The 14,005-nt window shown below is 50.9% G+C and overlaps 1 protein-coding gene across 3 annotated transcripts in view; it reads right to left on the bottom strand.

The window, feature by feature from the left end:
• MYLK (myosin light chain kinase) overlaps positions 1-14,005 on the bottom strand; it is a 337,126-nt gene that overhangs the window by 227,290 nt on the left and 95,831 nt on the right. For all 3 annotated transcript variants that reach the window (XM_006137678.4, XM_075933132.1, XM_006137677.4), the window contains exon 2: positions 1,400-1,572. In XM_006137678.4, the coding sequence (XP_006137740.2) occupies positions 1,400-1,564 (165 nt within the window). In that variant the 5' untranslated portion in view covers positions 1,565-1,572. The remainder of the gene's footprint in view (positions 1-1,399; positions 1,573-14,005) is intronic.

The following is a 14,005-nucleotide window of genomic DNA, read 5'->3' on the forward strand; positions in this document are numbered from 1 at the left end:
TACAGGGCGTCAGAATTTCTAGCCCCCAGGGAGGAGGTGCCGGGAGCGCCAGGGCACTGTGCAAAGTGCTGGCTGCTTAGCCTTGTGGGCAGAGCCTAAGAAGTGCTGACTGACTTACACTGGTCACATCTGGGCCTGGCGCCATGGCTTAAGGCTTAATCTTTGTATTCATTCCTGCCAGTGTGAAAGAAACTATTTGCACATACATTTGCATGTATATGCACTTACTTGTGACCCTCGGCACGTGCTGTATCATTGTGGCCCCCGGGTCTTCCAAAGTTGAGTAGCCTTGGTCTAGATCAGTGTTTCTCAAACTGTGCTCCGTGGAGCCCTTCTCCAGGGGCTCCTCGAGGCTGACAAACTAGAAACATCGATAGGTACAACACATAGAATCAGTGGACCACTGGGGCTCTGCATAAATTTATATGCATGTAAAGGGCTCCGGAGCCCATAAAGTTTGAGAACCGCTGGTCTAGATGGTACTTGGTTCTGCCATGAGGGCAGGGGACTGGAGATCTCTCAAGGTCCCTTCTAGTCCTAGTAATTTCACTACATGCCTGTCAGCACACAACCAGGGCAGGACAAAAACAGGGGAGAAAAGGGGAGAAAAAATTAGGACAGCTCCAAAAATGAGATTTGGGGTGATTGAAAAGAAAAGGAGTTAAATAGGATGAGGGAGAGAGCTCATTTGTGACAGAGTGAGCAGATAATACGGATTCAAGTACAGATAATACAGAAAGCCTCAGGGAAAATGTTTTCTGTACAAATCTCAGAGGCTTTCCCCTCCTTTATCTCCAGATTTCTGTCCCTTTGGATAAACGAATGTACATATTAATTGGGCTTTACTTAGAAAACATTGCTTTGCTTTCCAATTAATACATAATTATGGCAGGTGGCAATGTTACATAGGCCTTCAAGTTGTTAGAGCATAAGCAGCTTTTGACTTCTGGGAAAATTTATCTTAATTTTGAGTGAAAAACAAGATTTTGTGCAGAGGCAGTTTTGGGGGCGAGGGAGCTGCACCAGCAGTGGGAGAACATGTTTTTTGTCTGGGGCTCCAATGAGAGTCAGTCCTGGAGGCAGAGATGAGTGATTCATGTAGGGTTAAAAATCTAGGATGATGGGATTACCTAGCATGCTGCGTGATCATCTCATTCCATGACTGGAGTGTAAATAAACCTAGTTTACACTTAGCACACAGTAAGATAGTAAAATGTTTTCTCCTCCGCTCATGTGGCACCATTCAGCAGGGGTATAGTGTCATAATGAGATATTAACAAGATATTAACAAGAAAGATCAACAAGATGATTAACCAGATTGTTAAGTTTCTCAACTTGAGATGAGAGGAGAAAGCAGTGAAATTAAAAACAGTCTATTGCCTCACTGTGCATGTCTTACCTTCCCCTCAAACCTGGCTGTGCCTCCTAGCAGCACCCGGATATTCCTAGGAGGAAGTGTGAATGCTGGTGCTTCTGTTGGGACAGAGGGGCTGAGAGATGAATGCTCCAGCGTCACAGAGGTTTTGGAAATACGAGTCGATGAAACCAGTTTCACATCCCCCATGGTCAGAGCTTCAAAGAGAGGGAAACAAGAAATAACTTGACTCATTACTATTATTTATATAATCGTTGCAACTAGGGGCCATTAAGATCAAGGCTGACTGTGCCATATGTATTCATAGTAAGAAATAATCCCTGCCCCCCAAAGAGCCTTCACTCAAAAGTATTATCCCCATCTTACAGATGGGGATCTGTGGCCCTAAGAGTTTAAGTGACTTGCCAAGATCACACAGTAAATCAGTGAGAGCCTCAGTAGTACGTAAGTTGGTATGGCCAGGTATCCTATTCCATTGAAACACTTATTGCTGGTATGCCATACTGGAAAGACACATTTTCAAGAACTGCCAGGAACTGAAGTGGCAAAAGGAGCAGAACATGGAGCTGCTGCTCCCAGAAACCAATGCCCCACACTGTCAGTTGCTCCAGAGTGACTGTACCACATCCAGCCCCACCCCTGTCCTTCAATGCAGCTGTCTCTCATCTGGGGTCTGTTCAGCTCCACTGGAGAACAAGGCTGGGGGAAACATAGCCACGCCAGAGATTGGTGGCCCCATTTTCTGCTCCGTTCACTGCTGCATTCCTGGGAGAGCCCTGCAGTTCATCAGATATAGATTTCTATCTGTGGATATTTGCATCTATAGGAATAAATTTCTATCCATGCAGGGCTCTAGTCACTGTACTTTTTTTTGTGAGGAGAAGCAGTGTTGAGGGGTCAGTACAGTACTGGTAAGAGCTAAAACCTACTTGTACCACTAGAGTCTTGACCTGCATGCAAACCTCCCAAGTCCCAGTCCAGTGCCTCCTTTAACAAGAACGTCCTCCTCAGCTGTGCTGTAATAGTGTACCTAAAGTTGTTTATAATAATATGTCTCCTTGGTTTTCCTGGCCTTTAACTGAAAATCAATAGGTTGTAAAAGTAGAGCCAATGCTGAAGAAATACCTGTGACGTAAAGAGAGCTCTGTTTCCAATGGATTTGAATTACAAATGTAAATATCAAAAGTCTGATTTTTTTCATACTAGGCTTTTAAGATCTTAAGAAAATATTTGCAAATCTCTGTCCAAAGGAATGGAGATACACAGGGAGAAATTATTTTGCAAACATTCCAAAACCCTAATTTCCAAAAAGAAGAGGGTCAAGAAGATCAAAGTTAGAGAGGTAGCGACCCCAGATTGCAACTGAACTGACATTTTCAGGAGTCCCATTATTGATAACAGCTTTGGAGATAGCTCCCTGGAGAATGTCTATGTACATCATACTGCTGAATTGAGAAGAGATCAGAAAAATTCCCTACTCAAACTAAACAATTATCATTATTTGTAGTATAGCAGCACTTGGACCAGGGTGGGCAATAATTTTTGATGAGGGGCCACTCCAAGATTTTGGAAAGTGGTTGAGGGCCACACTCATCTGTGATATTAATGGAGATGTGGGGCCTGGGATGGAGGTTGGGTGCAGAAGGGAGCTTGGGGTAAGGGACTGGGGTGCAGGAGGGAGACTGGAGTCTGGGAGAGAGTTGGGATGAGGCAGGGGACTGGAGTGCAGGGGTTTGGGATGTGACCTAGGGTAGGAGGGAATTGTGATCTGGGGCAGGAGATTGGGAGGGGGTATGGGTGTAAGAGGGGGAAAGAGGATTTGGGTATGTTGAGGGGGGGGGGGGGAGAGAGTTAGGACAGGAAAGGGCTGGGGTGCCAGAAGCAGGCTGTGGCCAAGAGACTTACTTGCCAGCTGCCAAACTAGCCTGCCTACCTGCAGAGCTTAAAATGTTTCCCAGCCAGCCTGCCTGCCTGCCTGGCCATGTGCTTTATGAATAACTGAGCAGAGGAGAGGGGGCGTGGTTCTTCTTAGCTGCCTGTTATTCTAACAAGCAGCTCCCATTGTCTGGTTTCTACCAAAATGTGCTGGGGGCGGGGTGGCTCCTAAAATTTCCCCCCTCCCCTCTGGTTTTAAAGCAGAAACGGAGCCCTGCTACTGTGTTTCTGCACGGGGCAAGCAGGGGAGCCTACCTGGGGCTCCCTGCTGCCTCCATGGGCTGGATCTGGCCTGCGGGCTGTATTTTGCCCAGGCCTGACCTAGACGTTTGAACCAATATCAGGCTCCCATTATTTGGACCCTAAACACTTAACAATATAAATAGAAAAGATGGCCAAGAATAGGAGGGGAAAATGACTGTGTCACATCTGCAATATGACTAAAGTCACGAACAGTACTCAGGTCTTGTAAGTCCCCGGTTCGGTTCCCCATCATACTATCTCAGCTGGAAGCGCCATGGGTCCGGCCCGGGTCCTCCGCGGCTTTGCTCCGCGTCTCCCTGGTCTGCTGGGGGGGGGGGGGGGGGGAAACGCAGCTAGTGCCCCCCCCCCCAGCAGACCAGGGAGACGCGGAGCAAAGCCCGGGGCCTGTGGTAGAGCAGGTGGGGCGCTGCCGGTTGGTCCCGCAGCACCGCTCCTTGGCGCTACTGGACGAACCCGACAGCATCCCAGCTGCTCTGCCCCAGGAGTCCTGATTCAGCCGCTGCTGATCAGTTTCAGCAGCGTCTGAATCAGGACGCCTGGGGCAGAGCAGCTGGGGTGCTGCTGGGTTGGTCCAGTAGCGCCGAGGAGCGGCCATGCTACTGGACCAACCCAGCAGCACCCAAGCTGCTCTGCCCCAGGCGTCCCCAAGTCAGCCGCTGCTGAAACTGACCAGCGGCTGACTACAGGATGCCCGAGGCAGAGTTTCCTCCCTACTATCCACAAATCTATAAAGCTCATATTCCTTGTCCATCCTCATCCCCAGACGATCCTAGACAGCTTTCTAGCATGGTGAATCAAGGTTGGATTGACATTCATTGGGTCATGAACTGAAATTAGGCGACGAGTGGAGGAGGGACGTGATGTTACTTAACAAAAATTTCAAGAAACTTTTTCCAGTAAGTAAATGTATGCTGCAAATGGGAAATCCCAAAACAATCCTGATAGGTTTGTTCCTTATAATGATTAATACAGAAGCTAGGTCATTGACCAGTACCTATGCGTTGGTCAATCAACTATCCCAGGAATTTACGAGAAATAATCCAGAGAAAACTGTCTGCAACCTGCATTTTTAAGGCTGAAATTGTCAATGCAAAGTGAATAATTAATTTCATTTCATATTATAGTTAAGAGTTGATAAAAAAGATGACTGTTGATTAGACAGAACAAGAAATAAACAAGCACTGTGAATTATTTTTATCAAAACTAAAACAAAGCAAAAAGAACAGGAACTGCCACTACTCCCCACCCATATTCATAACAAAAAATTAACTGTCACTTGAAGTAGATTATCCCAGAACTCAAGAGGATTTCACATTTGTTTGGGACCTATGCTAAGAATAAAGGGGAACAATCCCACCCACAGCATCCTTTCACTATCCAATGCACCCGCATGCATATCACCGACTTTCTTCTAAACTTTCTTCATAAATTCTTAAGGGATTAAGAATGGTATTTTTAAAAACGCTTAAGTGATTTAGGACCACAAATCTCACTATCTTTCAATTGGTTTTATGCTCCCAACTCATTTAAGTGTTTCTGAAAATCCCATCCTAGAGAATGATGTTTATCTTACTATATACAGTACAACTCCAATAGTCTGGCACCCAATTGTCCAGCACTCCCAATAGCCCAGCATCAAAATGGCAAGCGCTCCTGACGGAACCGGGATGGAACCCGGAACCGTTCAGGTCAGCCGCTCTCACGTGGGTTACAGCAGGGAGGGGAGGTGTTTGGCTTTGGGGAAGAGGAGGAGGGAGGGGGATTGGGTTACACATAGCCAGCTGATTGAAAAGCCGGCCACTCAGCTCACGTACCCCAGTGCCTGGAGGGAGATGCACGGCTGTACCGGCAGCTCCGGGGACCAGAGCATAAGGTTGAGGGAAGGGGGGATTGGGTTGGGAGTATGCAGTACCTCCTGATATTCCGGCATATCCGATAATCCGGCATCACCTAGATCCCAAAGGTGCCGGATTATCGGAAGTCTACTGTATTTTACAAGTGTGTGTCTGTCTGTCCGTCCGTTTGTTCAAGAATTCCTCCTAAACGATAAGATCACCAAATTTGGTATGCAGTTTCTTCTTATAATTTAAAGCAAGGCTTGATGCCAGGACAACAGGATGTTTCTGGAATCCGATTGTTTCTTGTGAATGGAAAGTGAGGGGTCTGACAGCCTGAATATTCTCCCCCTCGTCCCCAGTCCAATCCCAGAACAAGGATTTAAATGAAGAAAAACAAAACTTATTTGAGTTAAGGACCCATACAACACTGGGTAAATCTTCTAGTATTTCATATAGCAGAGTTGGCATGTGACGTACTCTACAAAGGGACAAGATCCCTGCTCTAGAGAGCTAACTACCTACCTTTGTCAAAAACAGCTTAAGACGTGTGTGATTGATACCTACATTGTTAATTCCAGAATTTTTATACACAGGAAGAGATTGGGGAAGGTATGCAGGAGCATTGCCCCCTAAACTGTATACACCAGGCCCAGCGTTGGCAGCAGATGACTTGTGCTGACCATAGAAAACCTTTTCTACACTGGCAGTGCAGCCTCAGTCACTTTGCTGGGGGAAGGGACGGGAACAAAGTTTGCAGAGAAAAGGAGAGCAAAGAAGATTATTCTGGGAGGTTTTATCACAGTGCTGCAGAGCTTGCTAGAGTCATCATCTCTACCACCCACCCAGTAGTGATAAGCATTGGATCGCCCTGCTACAGTCCAATCCCCTCAGTGCATGGTGGGAGGTAGCTGGGACTCTATGGCTTCATCCCCCAGCTGGGAGCTCCTGCTTCTTCACATCCTCAAGCGCCACTCAGAGTGAAGCCAGGCAAACTCCTGGGGGACGGTGTGACGGCGCGTTGGGGTCCCCCGTCTCCTGCACCCCGAAATGGCGCAAACAGACTGCACCAGCCAGTGGAATTGAGGGTGGTTTACTGCTCCTCCAGCACAGCGCAGCACAGATGTAATCTGGTCACAGGAACTGGGCTAGGATGCCTCAGGCCCCCTTGAGATGGGGGAGACTGGGCCCCTAAACTCCAGCTCCTCTCCCTAGGCTGTCTCATCCATGCCCTCCGACAGCCAGCAACCAACTCACTAACTTCCAGCCCTGCCCCCCAGCCAGGGCAGCATCCACCTTCCTTTGTTCCTCTCCATGGGGGGTGTCTGGCCACTGGTTTGCATAGTGACTCATCCTGTTTTGCTGGGTCGTGGTACCCACAGCAGCCAGTGGGGGTTCCCCCAGAGCCAGCAGCATAGAAACCAGCCAGGTACCCCCACTACGTCACAGTTCTCCCCCCTCCGAGAGCGAACTGAGCAGGGTCACTCCGCTCGTGACCTAGGGAAGTTCGGGTCCTCTGCGTGGGAACCCGCCCTGGGGACATGGGTGCTCCCCTTGACTCGGGCCGGCCGTGGCGAGGCCCCACATGAATTGGCTTCCCTCTGTCCACTCGCCGCCCCGCTCCAGGGTGACTGGCCCAGGCCTGTCCTCGGGGGTCACACCCACCCTTCCGCTGGCCTTGATCTCTGGCCGGGGTCTCTCGGGCCAGGGCCATGAGCCCAGCGAGCCTTCTCTGGACAGCCAGGGCGGCTTCCACCCCCGATGCTCCATCCAGGGAGGTCTTCCCCTCCCATAACTCTCTCAGCAAGCCCAGAGGGTCCTCTATCTGGGGTAGAGACCCCCAAGCCGCGTTCCTCCTGTCTTGGGCCTTCCCGCCCCTCTGGCAGGAGTCACAGGACCGGCAGTACCGCTGCACGGCTGTAAAGATTCCCGGCCAATAGAAGTGCTGGAGCAGCTTCAGCCGGGTGCTCCGGATCCCCCGGTGGCCCCCAACGGGGACATCGTGGGCCAAATACAGCAGCTTGAGGCGATACTTTCGGGGGACGACCAGCTGCCGCTCTACCCTCCATGCCCTCGCCTTCCTGGGGGGGAGCCACTCACGGAACAGGAGCCCACGCTCCCGCAGGAATCTCTCCTGGCCACCTCTCCCCCGGGGCTGAGCTGCATGGAGGCCAGCCTGGTCCCTCAGCCTCTGCAAGGAAGGGTCTGCCTGCACCTCAGCCTGGAATTCAGCTGCTGAGGCAGGGATCGGGACCTGTCCCCCACCTCTGCCTAGGTCCGGAGTCCCAGCCTGGCTGGACCCCGTGTCCACTGGGATGGGACCCTGAGGACGCTGCCAGGAGTCCTTCCCTGGACCCACGTTGTCAGCCCCCCGCTGGCTCTGGCTCCGGGTAGTGACTAGAGCCCGCTGGGATTCATGGGGCCACTCCTCTAGGTCGTTCCCCATCAGCACCTCGGTGGGCAAGTGCGGGTGCACCCCCACTTCCTTGAGGCCTTCCTTCGCCCCCCATTTCAGATGCACCCTGGCTACAGGCACCTTAAACGGGGACCCGTCTATGCCCTTCAGGGTCAGCTGCGCGTGGGGTAGTATCCGCTCCTGGGCCACTATGTCAGATCGGGCCAGAGTCACCTCCGCCCCCGTGTCCCAGAAGCCCGTCACCTTCCTACCATCCACCTCCAGGGGTATGAGGCACTCGCTCCGCAGGGGCCGTCCTGCCCCCACCCGGTACACGGAGGAATCCGCCTCCTGAGAATCAGACCTCCCAGGGGAGGTGCACTGAGCATCCTTCCCCTCTCTCTGAGCTGAGGTTTGCCTGCCAGCCCCTGCCTCTGGGCAGCCTGCCCTTCCTCCCGCCCCAGCCAGTTAACCCTGGACAGTCCCCGGTCCTGGGACCTGGTGCACTGAGCCCTCTTGTGGCCTTTTTGCCCACAGCGATGGCAAGTTAGGCTTTGGGCTGTCTCTGTCCAGGCCCTGGCTGGTTCTCTGGGGCGCAGACGACCTGTTCCTTGGTCTCGCCCCGTAGTTGACTCCCTCCGTCGCTCAGCCGAGATCCGGTCTCTGCGCGGTTCCCTTTCTCTCCGGGACTCCCGTTCACACCCGGACCGGCTCTCCGTGAACTCATCCGCCAGTCTCCCGGCCTCCTGGGGGTTCTCTGGTCTCCGGTCCTTGAGCCACAGCCTCAGTTTGGGTGGGCACGCTTCATAGAACTGCTCCATCATGACCAGCTTGAGCAGCTCCTCTGCGGTCTGGGCTCCAACTCCAGACACCCACTTGCGGCAGTATTGCGCCAGGCGGGAGGCCAGGTCCACATAGGTCTCCCGTGGCCCTTTCTGTACCCCCCGGAACTTCTTCCTGTATATCTCGGGGGTCAGCCCGAACTTGTGCAGCAGGGCCTCCTTGACTCGGTTGTAATCCCCTGGCTGTAGGTCCTCCAGCTGACTGAGCACTCCGGCCGCCTCCTGGTTCAGTGCGGGGACGAGCTCCTGCAGCCAGTCAGCTGGGGGGACCTGTTGCAGCCCACAGGCCCTCTCAAAGGAGCTGAGGAACCCGTCTATGTCGCCCACGTCCTTCAATTGGGCCACTGTGAGCCTCTCCAAGCGCCTGGCATCCCCGGGACTCTGGGGCCCATCCACTCTTGGCGCAGCCGGGGCCCCGCAGGTTCTCCGCTCTGCCATGGCCAGCTCATGCTGTCGCTGCCTCTCTCGGTCCTGGCGCTCCTTCTCTCGGTCCTGGCGTTCCTTCTCTCTGTCCTGTACTTCCAATTCCTTCATCCGCAGCTGGATCTCCAGCCGCCGCAGCTCCGCTGGGCTGGCCCCTGCCCTAGATGGGCTACGGCTTGCAGGCCTCCCGGGAGACGCTGTCTCATCTCTCCGGTGGGTCCCAGCGCTCCTCCCCCTCTCTGAGCCTGACACACTCTCAGGGGGGGTCTGGCTGCTTCCCCTGGGGACAAGATCCTGGCCCCGTGGCTGGTCATTCTCTTCCAGCTGGGTAATCAGCTGGGCCTTGGTTGCTTTCCGCACCGGCAAGCCCCTCTCTCTGCACAGCCCCACCAGCTCTGCCTTCAAGAGTCGGGCGTAGGCCATCTGCCCGCTGGGCCCCTCGGTGCAGACTCACCAGTCTAGTGCTGCAGCGCCCCACGATTCCCAGGAACCGCTTCGCTCTGTCTCCAGCACGCCTGGCTCCAGGGCTCTTGCTTCTACAGCGCCTTGTCGCTCACCGCTGGGAGCTCCATCCACGGGGTGCAGTGCATCCCACCCCTGACACCAGTGTGACGGCGCGTTGGGGTCCCCCGTCTCCTGCACCCCGAAATGGCGCAAACAGACTGCACCAGCCAGTGGAATTGAGGGTGGTTTACTGCTCCTCCAGCACAGCGCAGCACAGATGTAATCTGGTCACAGGAACTGGGCTAGGATGCCTCAGGCCCCCTTGAGATGGGGGAGACTGGGCCCCTAAACTCCAGCTCCTCTCCCTAGGCTGTCTCATCCATGCCCTCCGACAGCCAGCAACCAACTCACTAACTTCCAGCCCTGCCCCCCAGCCAGGGCAGCATCCACCTTCCTTTGTTCCTCTCCATGGGGGGTGTCTGGCCACTGGTTTGCATAGTGACTCATCCTGTTTTGCTGGGTCGTGGTACCCACAGCAGCCAGTGGGGGTTCCCCCAGAGCCAGCAGCATAGAAACCAGCCAGGTACCCCCACTACGTCACAGGGACGGGAGTAGGGTTGCCAACTTTCTAATTCCAGAAAACTGAACGTTCTTGCCATGCCCACTGCCTGCCTCTTCCCTGAGACCCTGACCCTAACCCTAACCCTCTCCCAAGGCCCCGCCCTTGCTCACTCCATCCTTCTTCTCTCCATTGCTTGCTCTCTCCCACCCATGCTCACATGCTCATTTTCACTGCAAGGTTCAAACAGGCAGATTTGTTGTTCAAGATTTACTTGTTACAGGACACTAGAGCTGGCATCAAAATAGTCAAAGAAGAGTAATTAAAAAGGGTTTTCGTGGTTCTTTCCCTTCCCTCTTTTTAATATTCGTAACCAACTTCATGTTTCTTTTTCATTGTAATGTTATGTGTGGAATTAGGACCACATATTATTACAGTTGCAATGGGTTCATTAAAGGCCCAGTTCTGAAGCCCAAATACAATCCTTAAGCACATCCACAGAAGCGTAACTTATAGCTACCTATATAATTAAATCTATAGAAGCAGACTCCCACATATATATGCATATACATGCATGTATTCATGTGTACATATCTAGCATACACTAACACACATAGGGTATGTCTACACTTACACCCTCTTACGAGAGAGGAATGCAAATGAAGACATTCAAAATTGCAAATGAAGCTGGGATTTAAATATCCCATGCTTCATTTGCATATTCGCATTATGGCGCTATTTCGAAATAACCCTTATTCCTCATACAATGAGGTTTACCAGTTATTTCGAGAAAAGGGTTTTCTCTTGAAATAACCACGTCTTAACAGCATCTGTTATTTCGAAATAGCACCATAACATGAATATGCAAATGAAGCGTGGGATATTTAAATCCCGGCTTCATTTGCCATTTCTAATGTCTTCATTTGCATCCTTCTCTCGAAAGATCATGCAAGTGTAGACATACCCATATTTCCACATTATTTATTATTACAGTTATTGTTTAGTGCCTCGAGACCCCAACTAATATCAGGATTCCCGGGTGGTAGATGCTAGATGTACACATAAAAAGAAAGTGACCATTAGAGAGTTTAGAATACAGCTAGACAAAAGTGGTGAGAAATGCATAATACATTGGGGTTTTCTGCAATTATGAGTCAACAACATTCAGTTTTTAAGAAATAATACATTTTTAGCATTCCCTTTTCTTTTAAAAACTTGTTATGAAATGAAGACATGCATTTTGTCATTTTGTGTGCACAAGCTAGAAAAAGGAATAAAAGTCAAAGTGTTAAGCTACAAATTTTATTCACACAGATATACATATGTGTGGCAATACATGCACCTCCCTACACAAAGACATAGTCTCTTACACACACACACGTTCAATGCATGCATGCATTCACATACATGCCTAGACAGAGACACATTTTCAAATACTTTTCCAGGGGCTTCCTACTCTCCGGAGAGGAGGATGGTCTGCAGGGAAATAGATGGGGAGGGAGAGAGGGAGAAGATGGGGGTGAAAGAGGCCAAGGATGCAAGCAAGATGGGAGTGAGAAGGGACAATGAAGAAAAAAGGAGGGAGTATGGGGTGTATGTTTGGTGAATGGGAGTGCAGTAGAGTATGGAGGTGAATGAGGTACAAAGGTAGGGAGCTGGAAAGGATGGATGGGAGACATCTGTAAGGGGTATAGGATTGGGATAGGTAGATATGGGGGACAGGAGAGGATGGGACCGGGAGTGGAGGGGATGCAGGGAGAGCAATGAGGTTGCGGGGGGAGGAGGGTTGAAACAGGGGAGGGACGTAATGATGGGGGGGATGGGAATTGGGAGGGATGCAGTGAGGGGATTGCTGTGCACTCAAGTGGTACTCCTTCCCTGCTCTGACCCAGCCAATGGGGAGCTGTGCCTATGGGTGCAGGGGCAGGATAGCACATCCTGCCCCCCACAGCAGTTCCTAAGATTAGGAGCCAGACATGCTGGCTTGGCTGCTTCCTCACAGATCACACAGTGGCTAGCAAAGAGCCTGCTGGTCCTCTGTGGCTGCGAACCAGACATTCAATGGCTCAGTCAGCATCCAAGATTCCAATTTGACCAGGAATTCCTCTCCAAAACCAGACACCTGGTCACACTGGCAGAGGGGCAAAGGGGGACAGAGACCTCTAAAGGTGCATGAAACTTCCCAAGGCACATAACCTCTCACCCAGCATCACTAGCTGTCTGATTAGGGAAAGCAGGTATTAGTAATTGGCCACCCTAACTCTGGGCACCAGTGCCTCCTCGCCTAGGGTGTTGTTTCACTGGTTTTCTCCTCCTATGATTTCTGGGTAGAATGTCATCTACATTTATATACACATGTAGCAAATCAAAATGAGATTTTTTTTTCCCCCAGTAGCAGTTTGATCACCTCTGAACATTATGTTTCTTCTTGCAGTAAATACAGCTCTAAAGTTTGTGAGGAACCTAAGTGCAATAAAAGAAAGACAATACACTGAGGCCATGTCTACACTATAGATAAGATCAAAGTGGCTGCAGTTGATCTTCCGTGTTTGAATTAGCAGGTCTAGTGAAGACATGCTAATTTGAAGAGAGGGGGCTCTCCCGTCGATGCCTGTAGTCCTCCTTCCTGCAGTATGGACAGTGCCAAAATTCGAGTTTAGATACTTCAACTTAAGCTACGCAATTAACTTAGCTGAAGTTGCATATCTTAATTCAAACTTATCCCCTAGCGTAGACTAGGGGTGAGTGCTCTGTTAAGCACTCCCAGTTAGCAATGTAAAAAAATATACCGAAACATTATCCCTGTAACCCATCAAAATTCTATCGGTTACATACTTACACGTTTTAGAATGTAGGGCTAGGAAGGGTGGGGATGTGAATGGTTAACCAGCAAGGTATGAGGCAGCCCCCACCATCTGTGGAAGGCCCAACCTGGCGCACTCCATGCTGGTGCACTCCAGCCCAGATGCAGCAGCCCCATCTGCGGTGGGTGGGGGCCGCTCCAGCACAGCCATGAGGTGGGGGCCACTTCAGCATAGCCCACCCCCATGTAATTGGTTAACCAGTTAAATATAACATTTAATGGGTTAATTGATTAACCAGGATTTTACAACCTTAAGGAAGGGAAGGGAGCTGGAGGGGTCCCCCCCAATCCCAGGCTCTCAGACGCTGCCCCTCTGTCAGGGTCCTCGCAGCTAGCTCCTTTCCCAGAGTCCCAGCTGCCATGGGTTCTTGGTTGCTAGTCCCAGCTGCCATGGCTCCTGGCAGCCAGCCCCACTATCACGGCTCCCAATCATTGCAGACTCCCAGCCATCAGCCCTGCCACAGCTTCCTGGCAGCCAGCCCTGTTGCTGCAGGCTTCTAGCCATCGGCAAGCTCCTGGCAGCTGAGTTTAACCGTTAATGGAAACTGATAATCATCAACTTATCAGTTGAACAGTTAAACTCTTACATCCCTACTCTTGTCTCAGATAGCACACCACACCACAGGATATTTTTATACACCATGCAATAAACAATCCCGAGTCACAAAAGGAGCAATTACTTCTGAGTCAGAGTTGAACATTCTAGTTCAACTTACTCCTGGTTTTTATGGCATGTGTGTGAGAGAAGCACTTCAGACTTTATTCTGTGTCCCATTCTTATTTACATTTGTATTACAAAAGCATTTGGAAGCTCACTGAGATTGGAGCTTTAGTCCATGGGGCACTGTACAAAGCCACGCCAAGTCAAAGTCCAAAAGATTAACAAGCTAAACCAACAAGACAGATAAAGTACATACCATTTACACCCACCTCAGAAACGTGGAACTGGGGGAGACTGATTGATACACCCAAGGTCATCCAAGAAGCCTGGTAGAGCTTTATTGCATCCCAGTGCAGCATATCAGCAACAATCCTGTCTTTTGTCTCATGGAAAAAGACCCTTAGGTATG

This window comes from Pelodiscus sinensis, chromosome 7 (assembly GCF_049634645.1).
Source record: "Pelodiscus sinensis isolate JC-2024 chromosome 7, ASM4963464v1, whole genome shotgun sequence".
In the NCBI taxonomy this organism is placed as follows: Eukaryota; Metazoa; Chordata; order Testudines; family Trionychidae; genus Pelodiscus; species Pelodiscus sinensis.